At 44.4% G+C, this 26,190-nt stretch overlaps 3 protein-coding genes across 8 annotated transcripts in view; 2 read left to right on the top strand and 1 right to left on the bottom strand.

The window, feature by feature from the left end:
- Nucleotides 1-155: 155 nt before the first annotated feature.
- On the bottom strand, nt 156-3,937 carry LOC111646116 (uncharacterized). Its single transcript, XM_023395532.2, has 8 exons — nt 3,808-3,937; nt 3,208-3,377; nt 2,925-3,134; nt 2,622-2,804; nt 1,155-1,286; nt 799-903; nt 565-694; nt 156-455 (listed from the first exon to the last, which is right to left on the bottom strand). The coding sequence occupies exons 2-8, from the start codon at nt 3,374-3,376 to the stop codon at nt 395-397; spliced, it is 990 nt and encodes a 329-aa protein (XP_023251300.1). The 5' UTR covers nt 3,377; nt 3,808-3,937; the 3' UTR covers nt 156-394.
- tnrc6ba (trinucleotide repeat containing adaptor 6Ba) lies at nt 3,807-23,723 on the top strand. 5 transcript variants are annotated; one of them, XM_087170852.1, is made up of 22 exons: nt 3,807-3,945; nt 5,833-5,919; nt 7,955-7,976; nt 8,377-8,814; nt 8,946-11,957; nt 12,638-12,802; nt 13,041-13,237; nt 13,384-13,458; nt 13,662-13,871; nt 14,097-14,216; nt 14,411-14,536; nt 15,489-15,659; nt 16,088-16,204; nt 16,336-16,540; nt 16,782-16,949; nt 17,138-17,281; nt 18,094-18,237; nt 19,138-19,230; nt 19,563-19,766; nt 20,106-20,173; nt 20,424-20,563; nt 21,102-23,723. In XM_087170852.1, exons 2-22 carry the CDS (start codon nt 5,863-5,865, stop codon nt 21,667-21,669), a joined length of 6,444 nt encoding a protein of 2,147 aa, XP_087026978.1. In that variant the 5' UTR covers nt 3,807-3,945; nt 5,833-5,862; the 3' UTR covers nt 21,670-23,723. The 5 variants fall into 5 exon arrangements, with proteins under 5 accessions (XP_087026978.1, XP_023251297.1, XP_023251299.1 ...); XM_023395529.2 differs by having other exon boundaries at nt 3,808-3,945; nt 5,830-5,919; XM_087170854.1 differs by lacking the exon at nt 3,807-3,945 and adding an exon at nt 4,157-4,254.
- A 2,047-nt stretch (nt 23,724-25,770) lies between these two features.
- The window catches only part of csnk1e (casein kinase 1, epsilon), a 10,553-nt gene continuing 10,133 nt past the window's right edge, over nt 25,771-26,190 (top strand). For both annotated transcript variants that reach the window (XM_023395585.2, XM_023395584.2), the window contains exon 1: nt 25,771-26,045. The gene's annotated coding sequence lies outside the window, so the exon portion shown is untranslated. The remainder of the gene's footprint in view (nt 26,046-26,190) is intronic.

Genomic DNA, 26,190 nt, shown 5'->3' with positions numbered 1-26,190 from the left:
GCAAGTTGTGTTTTTGTAAATTCTTCACCTCTGCCTGCGTGCGTCAACACTTTGACACCAAAAGCAGTGAGGGGGCTCGCGTCAGGTTTGTGTTGCATGTGTGTGACGGTGCTGCCCTCTAAAGGCTGAACGACACAACTCCCCACCAGCTCAAAATCTGTCAACAACACATTTATTCAACTAGAGTTCAGTCAGAGACGAAGCACATGTCTTGTTGAAACTTGTCAGATTGTGATTAACAACTGAAAAAATTCAGAGCATGTTTACGGATAATCGGCCTCCACCACTCGTCCTCTTTGGTCCTGGAGAAAAACTTCAGTCCTCTTTAACACACCTGAGATGTATCTTTGCAGGGTTCGCTTTAGCGGTGCTAACTCGTCAGTGAGTGCATTTTCTATTCTGTCTCACAGAGGGAATAGAGGAGTTCAATCTGCTCAGCATACTCGAATCCTGGCCTGTGGGGAAAAAAGGACATAACAGTCGTGTTACAATGACAATCTTGACAATCTTACCAAACTTTCATTGACTACATCAAATGGTGATAGTAGATAGCAGTTATCTTACCGCCCAGGTGTCTCCAGGATCAGGGGGATGTTGTCTAGCCTGGGCTCGTTAACAATGTCTCTGAAAGCAGAGATTCCAATGTGACCTTTACCGATGTCTTCGTGGCGATCGAGGTTGCAGCCCAGTTTACCTGCATGTCACGATATGGAAACAACAAAGACAGGGTTTATCAACCGACATGCAAGAGGTTAGCATTCAGAAAAACAACAAATACTATTATTTTCCTGGCTGCACCTTTGGAGTCATTGAGATGAATGGCTTTGAGATAGTGGAGCCCCACTTCCTCGTCAAACTCATTGAGCATGGCCTTCACTCCTCCCTCTGCAGCCAGGTTATATCCTGCCAAGACAAGAAGAAGAGAAGAAGAAAACAACAGCAGGCCGATTTGGAAGATCCCCATTGGCCAAATCAAAAGCAGCCATGTTTTATGTTTTGATATCAAACAGATTTTGAGGTTTATGTCAGTTTTCCCTTGTACGCTTAAATGCCCATAGACTGATGTTCTGTGTTAACCAGCCTGTTGATAGGGATTAACCGTCTTCTACTGACTTTACCGGACAAAAAAAAGGTCAAACTCCGGTTTCACTTACCTGCTGCGAACGCATGGCAGGTATCCAGACACACTCCAACTCTGGTCTGGTCTCTCACTTTGTCTATGATGCTCTTCAGCTCAGAGAACTGACCACCCACCGTGCTGCCCTGTCCGCTCATGTTCTCCAACACTGAATCCGAGGAGGGCAAAAGAAAAGAAGGCGGTATCAATTTGACACCTACATTTAAATAAGTCATATGTCCCTCGTCCTGCTACAACACCTGATACGCATACAAGATTGATTTGGCTGCTGTTAGCGGCTGAAGCACAGCCTGAGGGCACTGTTTGCTACTGCTTCAGTGTTTTTGCAGGCATTTCACTGCAGTGTATTCTTGTCACACCAGTGGCATTTGGGGTATGTGAGTCAAAAAGACTGTGGTTGGTGCCATGAATCACAAGTAATGCACAGCAGTGGTGTCAAGCCTGCAGCAGTTCTGCAAAGTTATGTGTTAATGCGAAGGTCAATCTGAGGTGAAATGGTTTCATGTGAGATGGTGATGATTGCTGATTGATAGATGTTAAATAATTGACTTCTGACAATAAAACATTAATCCTCCTGAGGAGGTTCAAAACATGTAACACTAAATTAATTTATTACATGCAAAGGAATTTAACCCACTAACTAATTCTGTGTGCATTGAGATGCAAACGCTCAATAAAACATTGCCTTGCAGTAACTTCCTATTTCTGTGAAGCTCATTGTTTTCAGTGTTTGACAAGATCATCAAAACACTGTTATTTTTTTAGGTTGTAGTTTGAAGTGTTGTAGGGCAAATATCCCATTTAAGTGTCTGTGAGTCAGTGCTAGTGAGGTTTCTGTTCCTCTTTGCTAATGCAGTTTTCCTGCGTTTACCATGTATCATTGATGTTTTATTTTTTTCACACTTTTTTCTCCCTTACCACATTACATAATTTTGCAGTGTCTGCAACTGCCACATCAGCAACACTGACTATCTGACCTCATTCTCATCTTCTAAGTTCCTGTCTTTATTGAAAACTCTTTTTTTTATAATAGTGATCTTTGTTAAAGTTAACATGCTGCTAATTCTAACGAACATGAATTTCCCCTTGGGGATAAATAAAGTGCCTATCTATCTATTTATCCATCTATCCATCTATCTATGTCCTGTTGGAGTAGCTGGCTTTGTAATTATGTTTTACAGTAATTCAACCATTAATTGCAGATGCATCAGTCACAAATAAAACAAAATTATGTAGCACAGCGCGGGAAAAGTCTCAAAGATATCACAAAAAAATAACAGTAAAAAGGAACAGCAGTCACAGGTTGACCTTCATCATCACGAGACCAAATACATTTAAAGAGATGTATGTCTTTAAGAGGAAGGAAAAATAAACCTTGAGCTGTATCAACAGCTCTGGCAGCCAGCAACCTCCAGATGTTATATTTACTGCGCTGATACTTCGTAGTACTCTGTGTTTTTGTTATATTGTCCACCCCCTGTACCTGTAACCACAGCAGGTGTTTGCTGGTGAGCGTGGTTAATGGCGCCTGCTATCTTCTCCACACACTGCTCAGTGGTGATGGAGCCCAGCGAGGAGCCGGGGTGGAAGTTGTACAGGTTGAGGCCAAGGACGCTGCAGCGGCTGAGCTCATCCACCAGCAGGGCCTGGCTCTTCTCAAACACCTCTGGGTGCAACACGTTACACAAACCAGGAGGAGGTTGTCAGAAGAGAAGGGGCGGGGGGAGACACAGTTGGAAAGAGCAAATAACCGACACAAGACGCAATTCATCAGTGCATGACAAACCTTCTTTAGGAGACCCACAGTTCATCAGGTAGGACCCATGAGGCAGGACGTGAGCTGGGTCAAACCCCTGCAGGGACAGTTGCTCCCGAAACTTGGCAGCAGCTGTGAGGTCCAGTGCGGGCCTCTTCCATGATCGCTGGGAGCCCAGAAACAGGGCGAAACTACTGCCACCCATCTCTGTGCAGGACCCCACTGCTTTCCATATTCCACCTGGAGACACATAAAATAGGAGTGAGTGAATGTGTGTCTTTTCATTACCTCTGGAGGTGACATTAGACCTTACCTTGAATCCCAACATGAGCTCCAATGTATTTCTTATTTTTTCCACGGTCCTTCCTCCTCCTGTCTCCTCTCTCATCAGCCTCCTTCTCCTCTGTGTCCTCTCTTTCCTTCTCTTCTGCCAAAGCTTCTTCAGTTTTCCTCTTCCTTGCTCCTCTCTTCCTCGGCCCCATGCTATCAGGTTAAAGTTATGAGCAGCGTTTATGGATTAGCAAACCGCTGCAAGGTGCTGACTTTTGTTTTCTGTTTATGACTTCAGTGGCTACTTTAAAAAAGGTGTGTTTGGGTGGACTGTTGACCTACGTAGCATGTATGGTCGTGCTAAGTTTGACAGTCAAAAGTTTATGAAGGTCAAAAAGAGTCTTTTATGCATCCCTCTCGGTAGGATTCAGCCAGTCAGAGAGCTTCCACGCAGCTGCCACAGCCTAGCCATTGGAGACGCTTCATACTGAGCAGCAAAATGGCCGCCCGTCAACCGACTGACTCCACAGCGCTTTGAAATTTAAATTCTTCTGCACATTAGGGTTTACACTATTACAACGTTAGTACTTATTTACAAACCAGTAGCTTATTACGCGTGTATTTTTCATCATCTGCCACTTACTTGACTATCCGCTCAGGCGTCGCTGTTCTTGTAGCCTCGACGAATGCCTCAAAAAGCTAAAAAAAAAAATCGCACTGAAGCACTTTAGCTAAGCTAGCTAGCTAGCACGCTAGCTTTTCTTCATATGTGATTCTTGAGGTGAGTAGCTGGATTTGTGTAACATTTCTAAGCATTTTTACCGTGCCATCGTTCGTATGCATGCGAAATGACTGCAACAGCTATTTGTTAACGAAATACAATGCCGCTGCCGTTAGCCCGGCTACTTGTAGCCCCTGTCAGTAAGTAACTTAGCTTACCGAGCTAGCTAACATCCGATAGCATTAGCACTGATGTAGCAGTATTTGTGGCTGTGCATTAGCAGAGCTAGGTTTGTGGCTCCGGGCTCGGTGTATTTGCTGTTTAGGACCGTTGTGTAAACAGAACAGAGCAGTTATCAAACTCACGCAGGTTGGTATCGTTAACCTCAACTTGGTAATGTATGTGCTGTTTTGTGTCTGCGTGTTTTTTCAAATATGGGTAGAAACCACTCCTTAATGTTAGCCACCGACGAAAAATTTCACCAGCCGTTGCTAACAAAATTGTCGCTTGTATAAACTTGTGAGGATTGGGGTGACGGTGGTTGGCTATTCCCGTTTATACATGATTCGGTTTAAGCGACCACCATAGTATCTTGGATTTTCACGAACGGTTTTACGACTGTTGGCTCAAGAAAACTCAGATCTTCAAATGCTGTAAGGTTAGCTAGCTAAAGGCTTTTGAGCTACTAGGGTAACATTAGCTGGTGTAGCTTTCTATCAGTGATTTGAAGGGTAGCTGGTCAGAGCTGAATGCAGATCTGACAGCTCGTAATAATCAGTCTTTCTTCATGGATTTCTGATCTGATCAGGCTTGAAATCAGAAATGCTTCAGGTGGAATGTTGGTTTCGTTTTCCCTGATGCAACGATTCCTTCCTCTTGGAAATGTTATGGGACTCAGGAAAAACGAAATCAACTAAAGACAGACACCACCAGGGCTCAGAAGTTCAGTGAGTTTATGCTTTTAAAAACCGTCTGTTCTCTTATAAGTTAATAAACAGATGAGCTATATTTCGACACGGTATTAGGAGCTTAAACGTCCTGTGGGGTTATATACTGCTGTCTTAGAGTCGTGCTTTCCTGGCTTCATTACAATTGAGTGACAACATTCTCTAAGCCAATTAGACTGTTAAGGCTTAGTTAAAAGAACAGTAAGTGCCTGCCAATCAACAGTAGTCATGGTTTTCTGAAGGAGAAAAAAAAATCCATAAATATCTTTAAAGCTTGTTACCCAACCCTAAAATAACAGTATGGTGTATTTATCAATATTGAGGCATCTGATCAAAAATATAATGTTAGTTGGTTTTGTTCATATCATCCTTCTCTGTGGTCTTATATAGGGAATCCTAATGACAGTGCATTATTTGTTATTCTTCGATTGCACACGTTTCTTGTCTCATAGCCGTCAAAGTGCCTAACCCTGAAGATTTGCTCACACTCCCATCTTGCAAACAATTGAAGCACAAACATGGGTCTCAAACCTTCAGTGGTGGTTTCTTTAGCCACATGTATATTCAGTCGGTCTGACGACTAGATGAGTTGGCTGACTAAATCCAGCCTCTTGTAAACTGTCTAAGTAGGTTGAATCTACAAGTATGATCAGCTTACAGAATTCTGCATGCTTCTGATAGGGATAATTACTGTGCTTTTTTTCCCCACATGTCTAGCAGTATTCTTAGCTCTAGCACCTGATGGCTGAGTTATCCAATCAAGCATGTAGTCCACTGTTGCTGAAACACATGGATGAAGGCTCACATGGCCATGTAGCAGCTGTGATGTTGTCTTTTTCCCTCGATTTTAGCTGTAGTTTATCATTAACTATTAGTCTGTGAGCAGCCATTTACTTTACAGTTAAAAGACATACCTATACAAAGAAGCACGCAGTGATTTTTAAAATGGTGAATGTGTGGCAACATTTTGGCATGTCCCTTTTTTTTTTTCCCCTAGAAGAAAGGAGTATCAGGACAGGAGCAGTAGTTCATGGAAGACAAGAAAAGGAAAAAAGACGACAAAAGGAAAAGGGAAGCCTCTCAGAAGGTGAGCATGTTCCTCTTGTCAGCTGATTAGGTCTCCTCAGTAATACTTGGGTCAGCAATATAATCAAAATTAAATAGATTTTTGTGGGTTCAAACAATATGTCGGGTTGAATGGTAACTTAAATACGTGCAGATTGGCCAGCCAACAATGTAACAGGCCCAAAGAAACACTGCTGCTTTTAAATGGCAAAAACAATTTGATTCTCAGGGGAACCTTATTTGGTTTAAATTTTTGTTGTGTGGAATTGATGATTTGCATCTGCTTCCCACAATGACTTGCAAACTCATACATCTGGATTCAACACCATTGAACAAACATGTTGCAGCACAGTTTGATAACCACTGAGAATGAATCGCATATTTTGTTTGGAGTACATTGTTGGCGGTAATTTTTATAATTAGGTGTGCTGTTTCTTCTTATTTGGGGTCGTGTAGCTTTTGGGATGAGTTGAGATTATGCAGTTTTTATATTTTCCAACTTTAAGGCTGTATTTATGAGCATTTTTCATTTACAGCAAAAGAAAGAGGTCCAATGACTCTACTGTAAAAGCATTTCTTGGATTTAAATATTAGTCCAACCACTGTAGAGGATATGCAAAGGTAAATCCTGGTTGTGTTAATTGGAACGGGAAACTTAACTTGATGTGAAAAGATTCTACTTGTTAAAATTAATTTAGTTGTCCTTTTGATGTATTTAATTCACATCTATATTTTGTCCCATGTTGGGTGGTAATATGAGTACATGTCATGTTATGTTATGTACTCGTAGCATTATCACGTGTTATCTACAGCTATCAAATAGTCATTGGTTGCATTGATTTATGTGGAAACCGCTAATAGCGATCATGGTGAACAACCACCTATATAGATCAAAAAGCTTGGGACAGAATCATTCCTATACAAAGGCTGTTTAAATAATTTGCTTAGGGTAATCAAGTAATCTGTTCATTTTGGGTCTTTTCATGAAGGACAACTTGTGGAAAAACATTTAAAACTGTTGTAGTCCACTACTGCAAGCTGTCATATGTTTAGGCTCTCTTCTAACTTATTGGTAAGAGGTTTTAATAACCTAACGACCACCCCTGTCTGCTTTTCCAAACATAAGTTCAGTGATGTGTGAGTTTATGTATGTGCGCTTGCTGTGCGCTTTCGAGAGCCATGTGATAACTTCACTGCCGTGGCTCAGTGAGTTATTTTGCGTTTCTGTTCCTGGTCTGCTTACGTTTTGGGACTACAGTGCGTAATTATCGTCCCTGTTCTCTCACAGCAGCAGGTATTTTACATGAGTGGAGTGTAATGCTTTCACCCTGACCTGACTGGTCTTGGATCAGGAGAGAACCATGGTGCAGTTTATTTTATCTTTAAATTAGTAAATATTAAAGCTGCCCATTTGATTTCTTAATATTAATGATAAAGAAACATTTAGTTATAATAATCATTTGCTTATAGTGCTCAGTTTGACATGGACAGACATGATCACTATAAGCGGTTTCCACAGTAGTTGTTTTTTGGGGAAGGCACAATGATGGCAATTCAGAAAGAAGCTTTGGACTAAAGGACTTTTCTTTCTTTTCTTTTTTTACCAAATCAACATAATTTCCCTAAGAAAACAAAAGTTTGCATTAAGCACAATTCTGAAAGAATTCATTAACCTGGCAGGAGTTTTAAGTTGCCTTGTTTTGATATTATGAAATGGAACTAATGGGAAGAAGACCAAACATTAATGTTGGGATTACATCCGTCAGTGTTAGAAGAACATTGTCTAAGACATAGCAAGTCTCAACAACTACAAGATCCTGAATGTGAGGAATGATGTATTTATTATCCTAGCACACCTAGACACAGAGGATTTTTTTCTTTTCTTCATCTAACCACAGTCACAGTTTGATTCTTGTCTTATACTTGCCCTTTTCTCAGATTATGTTGTTTCACAGAGGTTTGATATTTGAAATGAAGTGTGTTTTTGTCCTTACTTTGACGCTTTTTAAAGATTGTTCAGCAATTAATGTGTTTTTTTAATTTTCTTTTTATTTTAGGTTACAGAACAAAAAAACAAAGGTAAGCAGCAAAGTCATGTATATGTGTATGTTTAGATATAGATGTGAGGTGTTTGCTATGTTCACCAAAGTTCATCTATCTCTCTTCTGAAAATTGATCTGTTGCTTTCAGTTTTATTACATTTGTCCGTGTTTTAAAATGTATTTTTGTCTGTCTTTTGCAATATTTGCATACTGTAGTTTTGAATAACAAAAAGGCTTAGAGCAACATTCATGAACCCAAAACATCTGCATCAGGGAATTCTTTGTGGTATCTTCCTTTTCCTTATCTATTTCAAACCAAAAATATGTTCACATTTTCAGAAAATTAACTGTGCACTGTTCTCCAAAGATGACCTTGGTTAAATGATGCTTAACCCCCACCCCCCCCAATTTCTCTTTCTGCCTTGCCCTTCCCACAGTGCCAGACTTGACCAAGCCGGCGTCTACCCAGCCTCCTGCCACACAGAGCAGCTCTGCCTCCCCCAGCCCTGGACCCACCCCCTCTGCCTCCCCATCCCCAGCCACCTCAGGCCCTGGCAGTGCTGCCACCCCGTCACAGGGCGGCAACAATGCCAAGCGCCTGGCGGTGGCCAACGGACAGCCCACCTCCACCACCAGTTCTTCCTCCACCGCTGGCGGCCCCAGTGCTGCTGGAAACAGCAGTGCAAGTAGCGGAGGCGGAGCCCAGGCGTCTCAGCAGCAACCACGCTACATGCCGAGAGAAGTGCCGCCGCGATTCCGCTGCCAGCAGGACCATAAAGTGCTACTGAAGAGGGGTCAGCCGCCACTGTCCTCCATGCTGCTGGGAGGGGGAGGAGGAGGGGATGGCCCAAATGCAAACATGGCTGCTGTCTCAGGTAAGTGTTTGTAATGCTGTAGGTCAAATTTAGAGCAGACTGATTCCATTTGAAGTTTGTTTGGATCATTTATTTGAATGTTTCTTCCTTTTGACCCTAAAGTCTCTCTCTTGTGGGAATTGCTTTTTCAGATTCTGGTGCGGCTGCCTCCTCATTGGCCCTCACCTCATCATCAGTTGCTGCTTCTACTACTACTTCTAATTATGCAAATTCCATGTGGGGGGCGAGCTCAGGCAGCCAGACCTCCTCTCAGGGCAGGGAGAAGGTGATTGTTGATGGCAACGACCTGGAGGAGTGGCCTAGCATCGCTGGCAGTGATGGGGGAGGAGCTTCATTCACCAGGGCTGGGGGGGGCAGCAGCAACAATGGAATGCCTGTGAACAGCAACAGTGCCTCTGGCAACCAATCCTCACCCACTTCCTCGTTCTCTTTGCCCAATGAATGTATGCAGTCGTCCAATGGTGTGGCATGGGGGACGGCTGCCTCCCAGGGTCATCTTGGAGGAGGGAATGCAGTAGCTGCAGCTGGGCCTCTGCTACAACAGCCCTCCTCACTTTCCAAAGCCTCCGCTGTGCCAGGGAGCCATGATGCCAGTGGCCCCGTCGACGGCAGCAGTGGGATTCCAGGTGCCAACTTCAATCCAAATGCCAACCCTTCGGCCTGGCCTGCCCTGGTGCAGCAGGATGGGCCTGCTGCTGCAGGGGAAGGAGGTCCGTCTTCCTTCCATCACCAGGGCCCTGGAGGGTCTTTGTCTGCCAACAACTCTGCTTCCCTGGGGCTAGGAGGTGGGGCAGTCGGGGTGCTGGGGGGTCACCCACCTTTATCTGTGAATCAATCAAGCACCCATCAGCACCAACTTCACCAAATGCAATCCAGAGACAGAGAGATGGGAGGGGGGAAGTGGGACAGCGAATCAGCGGGACCAAAAATCGCAGGGGGGGAAGGGATTGGGGGAGGAATGGACCATGGTGTGGGAGGAGGCGGAATGAGTGTGGGAGACCACAGTCTTGCCTCCTCATGGAGAGGCCAGCCTTCTTACCCTGCAGCTAACTCCAAAACGGGTGCCTCAAGGACTGATGGATGGGAGGGCGGAGGAGGAGGTGGCACAGGTGGATTCGGAGCTGCTGAAGGGGATAATGGGACCTCGGGTTGGGGTTATCCGAGTTCCACTAGTGGGGCAAATGCTTGGGGCAGTGCTGGAACTGGGGGAAACGGTAGTCAAACCTCTGGGGTATCTCAGGGAGGGTGGGGGTCATCAGGAGTAGGATCGGAGAGAGGAGTTTCTGGTGGTGATTGGGGTGGAAGCACCACTGGTATTGGAGGAGCTAATCCAGGAGGAGAGGGAATGGGTGGAGCCTGCAGCAGTAACAGCAGCAGTAGTGGGGGCAGCACAGCTGGCAACCCACCTGCCACCTCCTCATCTTCCTCAACAGCCACCACTATGACCAGAGTCTGGGACAATCAGAAGGGAGAAAGTGAAACTGGGGAGTGGGGCGGGGGAGTCGGAGGACAGGGAGCACGAGGAGGATCTTCATCCAGCGGTGGAAATTCCAGAAACGGGAGCGGACCTAACAGCAGTCAAAGTCGTCCTCGCCGCCAGGCACCTAACGCTGAAGCTGCCTTACAGAACCTGCTAAACCGGTCTGATCTGGACCCACGGGTCCTGTCAAACACAGGCTGGGGCCAAACACAGATCCGACAAAACACGGCCTGGGATGTTGATGAACATGGAGGACAGAGTAAAGGTGGATTGCCATCAGCTTCAGCATCAAAGCACCCATCATCTCTTGGTGGTTCGTCTCAGTATTCTGGTGGACCCAGGACCCAAATCACTGAATCAGCGGGTCCAGGGGTCAATCCTTCCCTGGTTGCATCTGCTGGGTCCTCCGGAGAGGGCTGGGAGAGCAGCAGCAACAGTAGCAGTAGTGGGGCCTCTCTGTCTGGGAGAGCCCCACCACCTTCAGGCCCCAACATGAGGAATCTTGGCATCTCACAATCTGGACCAGTGACCACAACAGGACCGGGTATGGGGTCAGGGGTAATACCAGGACACAACCAGCAGGTGAAGGCTACAGGCTGGGGTGGAGAAGGGATGGGGTCTGGGGATGGCCAGGAAGCCAAGGGTTGGGGGAATGAGGAATGGAGAGACAGTAGTAGAGGAGGAAAAGGAGGAGGATGGGGTGATCTTGGGAAACAGGGTGACCAAGTGAGTGGAGGCTGGGGAGGAAATCAGGAGGAGAAAGGGGCAGGGGGTTGGAAAGACATGGGTGGGAATGGAGGAGGAAGTGGGTGGGGATCAGGACAAAAGGTTGGGGCAGGTAGGGACTGGGGAGAGCAAGAGTCCAAATCAAATAGCGGAGGAGGGGGATGGGAGGATGACAGGAAGAATGGAGGTGGAAACTCAGGTGGGGATTCAGGTGTGGGTGGTTGGGGAAGCTGGGATGATAATGCTCCCCGTAGAACCTGGGGAGCAGGGGGCACAGGGGGAGGAGGGAGCGGAGGAGGGGGGATGGGAGTTGTTGGGGGAATGGGGTCCAAACCCCATCAAAATTGGAGTGGAGGAAACAAAATGCACCAGATGCCAAACAGCCAATTGGGCTCCATCACAGGCCCGCAGGCACAACTGCAACAGCAACAATCACAGCCCCGCAATCAGCATCCACAGCTGCAGCAAGCGTTGGACCAAGGGGCTATGCAAGGGGGCGGGGGGAGAAAACCCATCTCTCAAGCCCAGAATCAGAACCAAAGCTCAGGCTGGACCTCGGGGCCCATCCCTGGCGGCCCCGGAGGAAGTGGAAGTGGATCTGAACCGAGCGGCTGGGAGGAACCCTCGCCGCAGTCTATAAGCAGGAAGAATGAGATAGACGATGGAACATCAGCGTGGGGAGACCCAACCCATTACAACTACAAGCCAGTCAACTTGTGGGATAAGAACAGCGCCCCTACTGGCCAGCAGCCACATGTTCAGGGTCAGGCCCAGCAGCAGCATCAGCAGCAGCAGCAGCAGCAGCAACAACAACAACAGCAGCAGCAGCAGCAGCAGGGACCTCCAATACAGCAGCAGCCCAGCAGGCAGGCTGCAGGGCTCGGAGGTAACAGAGATTTCAACACTGGCCACGGACCAGGGAAAGTTTCAGCTATGGGTAAGATATTAAACTCTGAATTTGACCATAATATAAATATATTTTTTAAAGTTGGGTTTTATAAAATTATCAGTAAAGAAATTGGGGGGGGGACTGAAACATTAATTGCATCTGCTGTCTTTATTTGGAAAGTTTATAATAGCCGTTTCATAGGCTGGTGTTGTAATTTAGTGTAACAAAGCAACAACTGAGTCATGTGAGATAGTTGTTTTTCAGCCAGGCACCTGCTTGCTATCTTTGCAGTTTGATCTCCAAAACCACAGTAACGGTAGTCAGCCACAATATTGCGCCTTCAGCAGGTCCTCCAACTCAGCAAGGTTAAATAAATGCATTTTCTGTAAGTGTGTGTTTGCTTGGTAATACAGTGACTGCCGAGAAGTTGCTTTGATTTTGGATCGATGAGCCAGACCACATCAAGCCAAAAACAATCAAATCAAAGACGTACATGGAAGGGAGTTACCATCGCACTTTTGTTATGAATTGCTAAAACCCCTGCATCATTGGTAACCTTTGTAAACATGCACTCATGGGATATTAGATGACGTAAACTAAAGTTAGTGTTGGCTCAGCCTGCATGTATGGGGTCCAGATGTTGGAACTGGAAAATAGTTGTGTCCTTACTCAGAGGATCTCAGTCAAGTTTCTCGATCGTAACCTCTATCGTCAATGTGTGTTTTCAGGTCCGTCAGGTTGGGGTGGTACTCCTCCAACTAGTCCTACAGTAGACAATGGCACAGCAGCTTGGGGAAAGCCTAGTGATGCCCCTACTGGCTGGGGAGAGCCTGACAATGCTGGAGGGAAGACGACAGGCTGGGGAAACCCTTCTACCAACCCCATCAAATCTGGTTAGAAAATCAAATAAAAACTGAACAATATGTGGTTGATGTCTGTCTGATTTGATGATCTCACGATTGGAGGTTTGTGGTGTGCCAGTTTTGCCCAAAGAGACGTGGTGCATAGCATTTGAGACACTGGGATGCTTAGTGCTTCATTTAAATAAAAAAACAAAACAAAACAAACATGAGAATTAATATCAATTTCATATCTGTTCGTGGTATTCACTGTGAAATGTTTCCCCTGCAGGTTCAAAGTCTATGCAAGATGGCTGGGGGGACAAAGACGGCTCTGTGGCAGCCTCGCGTCACTCGAGCTGGGAGGATGAGGAGGAGGCAGGTGGCATGTGGAACAGCGCCGGCTCCCAGGGAAGCGGCTCGTCTTGGGGACAGGGAAGCAACGGGGGTTGGGGTCAGAGCCACACCGTGAAGAAGCCCAACAACAAGGTGGGTTACTGGTGGGGAAAATTAATCTTGATAAAGGAAAAGCAAAAGCTTTCCAAGGGTTTTTATATGGCAAATTTCTCTGTTAAAAACTTTTTAGAACAGGTGAAATCTAAATTATCATTCACACCCTTTGTATTTTCTCTCAGGGTCCACTGAAGGCTGGCGGAGGAGACTCTTGGATGAACCCCATCAACAGACAGTTCTCCAACATGGGTCTGCTGGTAAGACAGAAAATGTCTTAGCGTTTTACTCATTACCTGAGGTTTTATTGTGGCAGGGCAAAACAGGAAATGTTGAACAATGCTGGTTCGTCCCTTTCAGAGCTTTGTTATGTAGCCGAAATGTACAGGCATTTATCAGGTGGTAATTTGCTAACCGAGTGATGATGGTCATGATCATGATGGCGGCCTTCTCTGTTGGACAGAATGATGATCCCAGTGGTCCGAACATTGACCTGGCTCCAGGATCTCTCCAGGAAAAGAAGATGGAAGCAGAGAAAAGAGGCATGGGAATGAATGATTACAACGGAGACATGAGGAAGGGAGGAAGAGGAGGAGGAGGAGGCGGGATGGCTTATCGTCCACCTGGTTCCAAAGAGGCAGCACCTGTGGACCCTGGGTCCTACTATGACAAGGTAACGTCCCACTGCCACCTTAGCGCTCTTTGTCTCTTGTCTTTCTCGTGTCTAGATAACATTTTGTCCTTTATCACTATTCTTTGTTTCCTCTTGTGATTCTACCTTTTCTTCCTGGTCTGCCCCATTTCTCCTTGTCTCAACGCCTCCCTCACCACCACCCCCCCCCTTTTTTTTTTTTTACCACCACTCAAATTGGTGTTCCCCTGGCTGTCACTCGGACAGACCTTGCCTTTGACCAATCAGGATGGGTGCCTTGGGGATGAGGGTCCTTGCTCTCTCTACTCACCACCCACTGTCTACAAGCCCCATTCCCTCTTCAACCACACTATCCCTTTTAGACAAGTAAGATAACCACTCCTCTTGTTTCTGTCCTGCCATCTTAACATTAGATTCTTGTAGTTTTTCTGTTTTTTGTAAGATAATTACGCACCTGAATTTTCCCGTCACATTCTCCCGTTTAAGTGTGTTTTTTTTCACATCTATTTCCATGCTGTTATGGATTTTCTGAGTTTTAATTTTTCCATCATGAATCACAGGGCGGTCACAGTATCTTTGGCAGTGGTGGAGGGATGGGTCAGTCGAGACACCAGCCAAATGTCCCACCCATAAACCAGTCCCCGGGGATACGAGGGCAAGTGCCTCATCAGTTCCTGTCACCCCAGGTACTTTAACTTTTGTTTTTACTCTGCTAATCAGTATAATTTCCACCTGATGACATGTTTCTTACTAAGCATTGACGCAGGAAGTATGTGGGTTGATTGTCAGTGTAAACCAATTGTGGAGTGAGTCATCTTTACTGTTTGTCTGCAACTAAGTAACAAGTAAGAAAAGATCAATTACTTCAGGTTGGAAATTTTTTTTTTTTGCAATGTCGAACATCTGTATTGCTGCTTGTAAGAGCAATTTTCTGAAGCTTTTCCTGTTGGGGTCAGCTGGTGTTCAGCTCTTCTAAAATACAGACTAAAGGAAACCAACATGGGTTTCGCTCTTACTGTATGTTTTACAGTCATACAGTTGGCATGTGTCACCAATTCAAAAAAAAAAGCAAAGAAAAGAGAAAAACAAAAAATCTATTGTGGGGAAATGAAATGCAGACACCTGCTTTTGATGACGTTTGAAGCTCCGTGCGCATCACACTGAGGCACATTGATTTTAAAATTTGCAATGAAGTGATTTTGGAGAAACTCAACCCAGAATATCCAGCTGCAAACTTCAGAGACGTGACTTTGTGATGTGAACGTTTTGATGTAATGTGTAAATTGTGGATTTTTTTTTTTTTTTATATATGAGCTTTCACAACATGGCCTGCTGGCTGCATGGCGTCTATTAGTCAGTGCACTCCCTAGACTGCATAATCACTCTTCAGGTCAACATTGATCATGTTTCCTGCTCACCTCTAAAGAATACAAAGTGAAATGCATGTCTTGTCCAGGAATTGAATCAATTTCATTCACTCACTGGGGTGAAGTCACTTGTTAACACCAGCTAATGAGAACATGAAAGAGAATCGATGTTAATCGGGAAGAAACGCTAAGCTAATGTGGTTGCTAGTGGTTACAGCACCAAAGTGTTTCCGTGGTAACAGGTGTGAACCTCCATTGCGTCCGTCTCTAGGTGCCAGGCTCTGTGCTGAAGCAGATGCCCCCTCCCAGTGGGAGTGTGGGGGGTGTTGGCGGCGTGGGAGGAGTGGCAGGAGTTGGGGGAGGTGTGTTCCCTCCACAGCTGTCCCCCCAGCATATTGCCATGCTCAGCAGCATCTACCCACCTCACATTCAGTTTCAACTGGTGAGAATCAGCACAATACATTTCAAACATATGGAGAAAGGATGTGATTTCACCAGCCCGAACAGTTGGAAAACATATATCTATCTATATATATATATATATACATATATAGATATAGATAGATCTAGGTATAATATATATAACTAACTAATTCAAACTTACTCCATGAACGTCTCTAACACTGACGTATTTTCATGAAACAAACTTTTGTTAAAGCGGTGACTCACTGCCCAAATATTTAGATAATGACGATTACCTCCTAGAGGAGCCAAAAAAAACGACACTAGGTCTGCATAGCATTCAGTTGACAGATGGGTTTTTCAGTGTAAAGCTTTAAAATTGTTGTGCAGTTTGCATTCGTGTCTCTGTTGCCGCCTCACTCCTCCTTTTGTTTCATTTTATGTTTCGTTTTGTCTGTGTTTGTTCAGGCTTGTCAGCTCCTCCTCCAGCAGCAGCAGCAGCAGCCACAGCAGCAGCAACAGCAGCTACTGCAAAACCAGAGGAAATTCACACCAAATGTGCGGCAGCAGGCTGACCCCCAACAGGTACACACACACACACACACACACGCGTATGCACAAACAGTAATCTTCTCATATCACACACTGCTTTGTTACCTTTTTACTTCCACCTCCCAGCTCCTGACTCTTGATTTTTTTTTGTTGTGTCTCCTTAGTTGGCCCGGATCATGGCAGTGCTCCAGCAGCAGAGGCAGCAGCAGCAGGTCGGGGGTTTAGGCGGCAGCTCCAAACTCTCCCCCTCCCACCATGGTGGAGGTGGCATAGGGGGTCCTAAACTGCCTGGGACTGATCCCCTGCCCCATCCAGGCCTAGCAGGATCTGTGGCTGACCTGCACCAGAAAACTCTCGGACCATACTCTGGTGAGCAATTGTTAGCAGACCGGTTTTATTAAAGATGGCCTCATGCCCATGTTGTGTGTGTGTACTACATTTCGCAAAGATCACCTGTTAACCCGCCATCAGTTTAGCAATGTGAAATATTTCACCCTCAATTTCCTGTTGCAGAATGTTGTTGTTTTTGTTCTTTAACTAGATAAATGTAAAAACATAATAATCCTCCTCTGCTTGCCGCTGTTCTCTGTGTGTCTCTTTCTATGAGCAGGGTTTAGTTCTGGAGTGAACCTTCCCGGTCTGGACCTGGGTGGTTCTGTGTTGGGGGGGCCCGGGGGCATGAAGGACCTAGGAGTTCAGCAGTCCCGCTTCAAGTGGATGATGGAGGGACACTCCTCTCCAGACACATCCTCCCCTGAGAACCCATTCCATAAAAATGGTGAGCTGTCTCTTTCTTTTGTTTCTTTCTTTTATACATAACCTTGTGCTTGATAAAGACATGGAATGAATGAGCGTTTAAGCAGATGGTGTGAATGGGATTAGGTGTGAAGTCATACATCAAGGTGATTTGTGAACCCGTCTGTTGCTCAGTGATGTAATTATCATCTCTCTCTGACAACCTCCCAGGTCCCGTCACCCCCATAAAGATGCCAGGAGGCTCGCCCTACTCTCAGTACGACATGATGGTTGGAGACGGGCTGGGTGACAGCTGGCATCGCACCCCTGGAAAGATGGTTACCAAGCCCACTCCCACGCCAAGCTGGCCCCCTGGTTAGTGACAATATATAGTTGAAGTGATAACCAAGAGGGTTTAAGATAAGATAATGGGAGGGGGGAAAAAAAGTCTGTGTTAGAGTAGGAATGTGTTTCATCTAACTCTAAAAGAAGTTGGAATAATGACCTGCAGTATTTCACATGATGTTGAATGTGATTCAGTATCATCTCCTCTTAACGAGTGACTCATATTTACTCCATGCACCCTTTCCTTTTAAGGTGAGACACGCCAGGCAGAATCATCTTCTTTTTTATTTTTTCATGCACTGTTCAATTTTGAGAGTTTGAGCTATTTTGCTCCTTTCAGACTAGTGGAAAGAAAACATCCAAAATACACATTATACTACACTATGTCTTTTTGCGTCTGTAGATTTCTTCTAAATTCACCAAAAGTAAGCATTGTAACGCAGCTTGCAAAACTGCAACCATGTCATCAGAAGTATCTTGTAGAGCTCGCTCTCTCTCTCTCTCTCTCTCTCTCTCTCTCGCTCTCTCTCTCGCTCTCGCTCTGTCTCTCTCTCTCTCATATATTTTGAACCTGTTGAGATTTCTGTTCTGAATATTTATGCAAATTAGCACATAGTGGAGTCCAACATGAGACCACTTGGGGGAAGTGTATTTAATTAGATAATGCCTCATTTGCATATTTAGACATAAAATTTCAGAAAACTTGTAATACAAAAAACAATTGTCTTAATGTAAGTAGTTAATCTGAGAAGTTTCATGGTGATATCTATTAATTATATTTTTTACCTTTATTCACGTGCAGCGTGTTTTTCCTCCATCCATCATGTGTTTTCCCTCTTTAGAGTTCCAGCCTGGTGTTCCCTGGAAGGGAATTGACCGCGTTGACCCTGAATCTGACCCCTACATGACCCCAGGAAGCATGATGGGAAATGCAGTGTCCTCCAACCTCAATGATACTGAGCACCAGTTGTTACAAGACAATACAGGTAAGCATTTGTCTGATGACGCTGTTAATTTACCTCCTTGTTTAATTATTCGTTTTCCAAAGCTTGTTGGGGTTATGTTTTTTTGTAGTTTCCAAAATTTTACTTGTGTTCACTTTCATAAAAAATAAATTAAAGTGAAGACGTTAGCAAGGAGCAACTTCAGCTAAAGACTTGTGAAACTGGAGGGGCTCCTTAAGTAAGCGTCCCTTTCCTTATTCCCAGAGACAATGTTACGTTTCTGACATTCAGAGCATTTTTATTGCTTGAACGGACACGAAAAACACGTTTTTAAATCACCAGTACAAAAGATTAAGAACCGTTTTCGCCTGTCTTTGTGCATAACAACCTCAAAGTAGACGTTAACTATAATTCCTAAGATGCATTTCTGCAAGAAACGTCCAATCACTGTGTGTAAAATTCTGTTGGAAGCTTAAGATGACAGTGTTGAGAACAGTCTCCAGCTTAAATCTATTCACTTTTAAATTGCTAGTCAATTTTGGAGGAATTCAGCAATAGGACGCTTGTTGAATTTGGCACTCTGGCCTCTTCTCCATGGCAGCAATGAGGCTCAAAATTACAGAGAAAACACGAATTCTCAGGAAAGAAGTTGAATTAATGAAAACTGGAGGCAATAACATAAACCAATAGCATGATTGCATCATCTGGGAGAGTTTCCTGTATCAAGGATATTATTTAAAGGCACACTTCCCGAACCAGCAGCCCCTCCCACTACACAGCTCTATTGTACGGTCTGTGTCAGCTGTTATAAAAACTACAGGTTTATTAGCCAACAAACAAGTCTCCATAAATGTGTATGATTTCTGTTTGTCGGAGAAGTTTTCAGTCGTTGTGATTTAAAATAATTTCTAACACCGTTGGTTGGTGCCTTTTTGTTTGCAGATTCCACCCCTCCCCTCAACACCTTGCTGCCTTCACCTGGTGCCTGGCCCTACAGTGCCTCAGACAGTCCCCTCAACAACGCACACAACTCAGGTAACCACACACACACACTTACACACACACCGTTTCATTACTGCGCTGATGTGTTGCTTTGTCTTGATTTTCTGCCTCTCATGTTGTCCCTGTCTTGATGTCTTTATTTAGAGAAATGTTCAAAGTGTAAGTTATATATAGTCATGTGACATATCAATAATCCCACGCTGTACAATGTGTACTTTAATGTCTCTGTCTTGTCTTTGTCCTACCTGCTGATTGTCTTGATCTTGTCTGGGTAACGAATGACACAGGCCTGATTACGACATTCGTATCATTACATATTGATATTACATTTACATTCCCTCATTCACTTTCCTGTCTCCCTACAGCAAAGTACACAGACTACAAGACCAGCTGGCCCCCAGAGCCCATCGGACACAAGTCCTGGAAAGCCAGCCGTGGCAGCAGCCAGTCCCAGCTGTCCCGCCCACCTCCAGGACTAGCCAGTCAAAAGCAGCCATCACCTTCCCCTTGGTCAGGAGGACCCCCTCGGTTAGCTGGAAGGGGCTGGGGCGGTGGCTCCAGCAGCACTGGTAATGTGATTTTCATGTTGTTTTGGGTACAGGCTTGTCCCTTTCCCTCATTCGGGCACAGCACCTTGTTGAAATATTCAGCTGATTTAAATGTCCACTAGAGATGAAAACAACTGGCTCTGATTGCTGAGATACAACAGAGCGCTCGTTTGAACTTGAGTCAATTTATATTTGATTTGAAGAGCGGCCAAGCCTCAGTTAAAAACAGCGGGGATAGTTATTCATCATTTATTACATTTGAGAAGCTGAGGGGGAAAACAGAGAGGGGTTGTGTTTACAGGGAACCTGGAAAACTCTAACTCAGATTTTCTTTTCTTTTTGCTCTCTCTCTCCCCGCAGGCTCGACCTGGAGTGACAGCAGCTCTCGGGAAAGCTGCTGGTTGGTGCTCAGCAACCTCACACCACAGGTACACACACACTTTTTACAGATCCAACTACTGAAACTGCTGTGGGTAAAAACCAAGAGTAACATCTTTTTTTAAATTTTGGTTGTTTTGCTTTAATACTGCCCGGGCTAATTTAATCATAAATTTAATCATAAACGGCCACACAAAAAATGATTCCACATTGAAGCACTGTTCTGAATTTGGTACCTCGGCCCATCACTATCACTCCTCCATTTAAGTTCACCATCGTCCATCTTGTATATCGTTGCAGATCGATGGCTCTACACTGAGGACCATCTGCATGCAGCACGGCCCCCTGCTGACCTTTCACCTTGGCCTGACCCAGGGCACAGCTCTGATTCGCTATGGCTCCAAACAGGAGGCAGCCAAAGCCCAGAGTGCACTCCACATGTAAGTCTTTGTTTTGAGAACGTCTTTATATTATCACTCTCATGTCTATATGGGAAATGTAACTGGAGCCTGCGGTTACTTAGCTTTAAAGGGGTGATGACCACACTATTTCGTGACAAGGACTAGTTGCCAGGAAACCAGGAGAGACTCTCGGTAGAGCACAGAAACCCCCTATAAAACCATTAAGTGTCACTTTTACACTTCTGTGTTTGTACGGATCAAACAAACAAGATATAATAACATGTTAATCAATGAGCTTTAGAGATGCTGGTAGGTGGATTTTAGTATGTTTTTTATGAAACTTGCAGATATGAAGTGTTTCGTTACTGATTTACCTTAGTCAGTTCAAGTCTGTGCCAAATAATAAAATAATGCAGATCATTACTGTCATCACTACATTTGATGATATTTTATCTTGGCAACTATTAAATCCTGAAAACAGAAATAACTGTTGAAAACTCTGCCTCATAATAACTAAAATTTGTATCATGTGTTTTGTTACATCATTTAAGACTGAGAGACTTTTTGTTTATGCCAGGTGTGTTCTGGGTAACACCACCATCTTGGCGGAGTTTGTGAGCGAGGAGGATGTGGCTCGCTACATTGCACATTCCCAGGCTGGAGGAGCAGGAAGCGGAGGATCCACAGCCGGCTCTGCAGGCTCCGGGCCTACAGCGTCCTCCGCGGTGGGGGCTAACAGTAACGGAGGAAACTGTGAGAGAGGTGGAGCAGGAGGGAGCAGCGGTGGAGGAGGAGTGGATGGAGGATCCACAGCTGGAGGAGCAGGAAGTGGAGGAGCTGGGCCTTCCAGCTCCGGGTGGCAGAGTCTGGACAGCACAGGCAGCTCATCGGACCAGTCCGCCACCCAGGGGCCCGGGCTGGGCATCTTCAGCCAGTGGAGCAGCAATGGGACCGGGGTGGGTGGTGCTGGAGGCGTGGAAGCCGGAAGGCAGGGCCTGTGGGGGGGAATGGGTGGGATGAGCGGGGCGGGGTACCCCAGCAGTAGCCTCTGGGGTTCCCCAGCACTGGACGATCGTCACCAGATGGGCAGCCCCGCCTCACTGCTGCCAGGGGACCTGCTGGGCGGGGGGGCCGACTCCATCTAAGGGTCCGACTGACACACACTCACACACACACACATACACACATTTTACACCCAAGCTGTAATACATATGTCACACTCTGTACTTATTTACATGCACAGATGACATGAATCAAAGCTACACTGGTCACCCAACATGCAGAAACCCAACATTCATACTACACACACACACACACAGGCTACATTCAGTACATGCACATCATTTTCACACATACACATTAAATCGCTTAACTTTAAATGAAGACAACAGTAAAACTTGAACCGGGGAAAAAGGTGAAATCCATTATTCAACTGGATAGCTCTTTGTCTTTTTACTCAAAACCCCACCATCTGCATTCAGAGACCCAATCACTCAGGCATGCACTGTAGACAGGCTCAGCCAGAGTCATACATGTCAACAAGTTTAGCTATTGCTGTTTTTAGTGTGCCACATTTTTTTTTCTTTTGTATTACTATTTAATGGTCGAATCTCAAAGTTCAGACTTGCAGACTGAGCCCTCGTAGACCTAGCAGGCGTACTTCTAAGTTCTCATGTTTGGAAGCTTGAGAGTGGGGAAGGATCTGGAGTTTGTAGAAAATTTGGGACAGCGCCACACTACTGAGTCAAATGGACGATCAGCAACCTTTATGATCTGGAAAAGGAGTGTTTTTAGTAGGTACCGACACCTCTACCTTGGTGGAAATACGCCATCATCATGGGACCCAGGGTAAAAAAAAAAAAAAAAAAAAAAAAAAAAAAAAATCAAAACAAAAACAACATTAGCCAAACTTGCACTATATGCCTTTGGGTTTGTTGTTGACACATCCTCCACAAATCCCTCCATTTTTGAAACAGAGCTACAACACAACTACACAGACCTTACTGGACGACTCAATGTTACAACAGCAGTGGCCTTGGCTAACACCCAGCGGCCGCCCGCCCGCCATGTCAGCAGCATCACACCTTCTCATCAGTTACACACTGCTCTTATATTTGACAAGCAAAATTGTATCTCCTTGTTGATGTACGTCGGTTGTTTATCATTATTTTTTCTGTTTTAAAAGAAAAGAGAAATGTGTGAAACTTTGTGGAAATCCAGAGATGTCCTTTTTTTTTTTTTTTTTTTTTTTTTTTTTTTTTTTTTTTGTTTGCCCTTCAAACACTGACCTCGCTATTGTATTTTTTCTTACTCGAGAAATCAAGTTGGTTATTATATATTGTCATGATGTTAATGATGACTAAGATCACTTATTTACTCGCTGTACAAGGTGCCCTCCTGCCTGCCTGTGTGTGCATGAAAGGAGTGTTGACGGTATGACCGAATGGAGGAGGATGTGATGAAGATGATGATGATGATGACGATGATGGGGAGTGTCTGTGTTATTGCTACAATGTTGAATGTTTTTTTTTTTTTCTTTCTTTCTTGTCCATGAGAGATTCATGAGAAATGTTTGTGTGAGTGTGTGTGCGTGTGTGCGCGCGTGTGAGTGTGTGTGTGCGCTTGCTTTTGAACACTTATCTGCTCCAGTCAGGGAAGTGACTAGATGTTAATCTGACAGCTTGCATTTGAGAGAAAGTGTGTGTGTGTGTGTGTGTGTGTGTGTGTGTGTGTGTGTGTGTGTGTGTGTGTGTGTGTGTGTGGATGTATACACACGTTTGCGTGCTTGACTGACTGTTGTGATAGCTAAAAAGTTCAAAAACATTGGCACTATTGCATATGTCTCTTAAGTTGTGTTTTTTAGCAGCGTTTTGTTCCTGTTTGTATTTTTTTTTTCTTTTTTTTTTTTTCTGTCAAATGCAATAAGAGAATATTTTGTTTTTAAGACGAAGCAACCAACTGAAGGCATTTCTGTTAAGATGCCAAATCCTACCATACCAAGCTGAGCTGGAACAGTGTTTTACAGACACGTTAAAGACATTACATATGTTTTACTGTTTGTTATTATGTATCAATTTAAATTAAGTCAGTCTTTATTATCACTCCTGTTCGGGATGTTTTCATTTATTTCAGATGTTACAAAAAGGAGAGGAAATTAATTTAAAGCGGAAAAGAACAAGATAATAAAGGTTGAATTGAAGTCTGTGGTGGTTTGTTGTTTGATCTGTCCGACTGAGGTGTTCACAGTTGACCTGTAGGATGTCAGGTATTCATATCACATTTTCTTTGCTGTTTCAAATGCCAACCATCTCATGAATTCACATGTTATTCCTGTGCCATGGGACAGTGAAGTCAATAGGACTGTCTGACAATGCAGCACTGGTCCATACATAGTGAATGGCACTGTGACTTGTTTCAGTAAAATGTATTTCTTGCACCTGAAAGAGAATCAGAATCTAACCCATAGTTAGCAGTGCTAGAAAAGTTCCTGTTGATGTGAATGCTGCATTTATTCTTGAGCACCCCCTGGTTTTATATCCCATTCTGCTGTCTTGTTTTGATCAATTTCAACTTATTATTGTATTTTAGGATGAGTAAGAGAAGTAATTCTAACACCGAGAAGAATATCCAGAGCAGTCGTGGTGAGTTTACTTTCCTGGCCATAAAACAAAAACATTAATGGCTAATTATTAATTTAGTTTTAGTTATTTGACATCTATTTCTTAACTTTTTATTTATGGCAGAATCGACATCTAAGCGTCACGCTACAATACAAGGTGATGAAAGACGCAGCTAAGCCAGCTAAAGTTGTATACTCTCAGTAGTTGCTGGTGCAAACCTGGTTCTAACCAAACGTAAAGAAAACCAGTATTTATCCGCCATTGTTGTTCCTGTTTGAAGCGCATGCGCAAAAATGTATGTGACGTCATTGCTTAACAAACTTTTAACGGTCCGCAGGGACAAGAATAACCTGAGTTTTTTATTTTATTTTATTTTATTTATTTTTTTATTTTTTAAAAAACAGTCTATTGCTCAAACCGGTAATAACTTTTATCAGACGTCTGAAGACTTCTGATTCGCCAACATGACTTTACGGTTAGTGATATATCGCCTGTACCTGTGGAGGAGGCCTAAGCTAAGCTAGCCGTCTGTTTTTTTCTGGCACAGAAGGAAACATTTTCATTACTTTTCCCTCTCAGTCGACATGTTAGGTAGGCTAACGTGTAGCTTTGCAAAAACTAATATATGCTCACAAACATGTCTGAGTGCAAAAAACTTCCAAGTCCAACAGACGTGAAATTAATTCACCTAGCTGTTAGCCTTCTTTTATTCAAGCTAAGCTAAGCTAATTTAAGCTCCATTTAGAGGCTCCATTGATATCTCTATGGGCGGCGCCGTGAAAGTATCATTTGCCACAAGTCATTTATAAAAATGTTTTAAACGAAATTATCTTTTAAAAACTCTTTTTATCGTTTTTTTTTTCTCATATTGAGGCTTAGATATACGGAACTTTTATGTTGTTGCTGCTGGACCACATCCTATACTTGTTTGCTATCTCAGTCTGATTGTGAGCAAATATTATTAAATCCATGGCCAAAACTGGAATATCAAAATGGATAGCTGGTTAGTAACAGGAAGCGTTAAAAGGAAAGAGAGTCAAGAGACGGATGGTGAATCAACAAATCATCTTTACCGTTGTCAAGTAGTTTTTTATTTTTATTATTATGGGGTTCTGGTTCATTGGTTATTGCTGTATACTGAATAATGCCAAAAGTCTGCAGTTCCACTTCAAACATCTTGTGACCAGTTGTAAAAATTGTCAAAAAGTTGTGCAGTATAAAGTACGTTATTTGTCAGAACCACTAGAGGGGGCAGTTTATTCTTTCCCTGTAGCCTATATATCAATCTATGAGCATTTTGCTTCCTATGTATGGACAGGTAGTATAGCACGCACATGACACCTGTCCATGCAACAATTATGAAATCTTTCTACATGGTACCTTCAGGATTAATTTGAGAATGAGGTGTTGCTCTGGACACATGCCGCAGCTTTAAGTGAACGGCTTGATTTCTGTATGCTTCATTCATGTCTGCAAAAAACCAGCAGCAGATCGGCGGCTTTAAGACAATCCGGGCATCTCTGCAAGTCTGTGGATGACATCATTGATATTGTCAATGGTGTAAACTGAGAGAGGGCTGGGTGGGGGGGGTGTAAGAGGGGGAGAGAGAGAGGAGAGCAGCCAGAGAATAGAGAGAGAGAGAGAGAGAAGGACCTCAGTGTCTGGTTTCGGCGTTCCTCCAAAAAAAAAAAAAAATCCTGACAGTGAGAATCTTCCAGAGTCGCTCGGATCAGCTGTGTTGTTTTTTTTCTGGGGGGGGTCTTTTTTTTTTTGCGGGAGCGGGAGTTCAGGTCACGGATCTCCGAGGTTATGAGCCGTCCGAAGCCGCGTCGGTGCGTCGCTGTCCAGGGTCCTGAGTGAGAGAGACCGAGCCGGGCGACCACGGAGCCTGACATAACCCGGTGAGGAGGAGGTGGGGTGGTGGTGGGGGGGGGTGTATTTTGGCTTGTCAAGGTGTCTGGAGGCTTGTGCGTGTGTGATCGTGTGTGTAAGGCTTTATGTGTTAAACAAATAGAGTCCACATAGAGTCGTGTTGGGGCGGGGGGG

This window comes from Seriola lalandi, unplaced genomic scaffold (genome assembly GCF_002814215.2).
Source record: "Seriola lalandi dorsalis isolate HSWRI2012SDOR001 ecotype SW California unplaced genomic scaffold, Sedor1 jcf7180002054965, whole genome shotgun sequence".
NCBI lineage: Eukaryota > Metazoa > Chordata > Actinopteri > Carangiformes > Carangidae > Seriola > Seriola lalandi.
This window is presented reverse-complemented; position numbering and strand designations above follow the sequence as displayed.

Excerpts from the sequence above, each read along its gene's own strand:
- LOC111646116 (XM_023395532.2), bottom strand. The coding sequence starts at position 3,376 with ATGGGGCCGAGGAAGAGAGGAGCAAGGAAGAGGAAAACTGAAGAAGCT. Across the intron at positions 3,135-3,207 it reads AGCTCATGTTGGGATTCAAG|GTGGAATATGGAAAGCAGTG; the intron begins GTAAGGTCTAAT and ends ATGTGTCTCCAG. Across the intron at positions 1,287-2,621 it reads AACACCTGCTGTGGTTACAG|TGTTGGAGAACATGAGCGGA; the intron begins GTACAGGGGGTG and ends CCTCGGATTCAG.
- tnrc6ba (XM_087170852.1), top strand. The coding sequence starts at position 5,863 with ATGGAAGACAAGAAAAGGAAAAAAGACGACAAAAGGAAAAGGGAAGCC. Across the intron at positions 7,977-8,376 it reads TACAGAACAAAAAAACAAAG|TGCCAGACTTGACCAAGCCG; the intron begins GTAAGCAGCAAA and ends CCCTTCCCACAG. Across the intron at positions 17,282-18,093 it reads CACGCCAAGCTGGCCCCCTG|AGTTCCAGCCTGGTGTTCCC; the intron begins GTTAGTGACAAT and ends TTCCCTCTTTAG.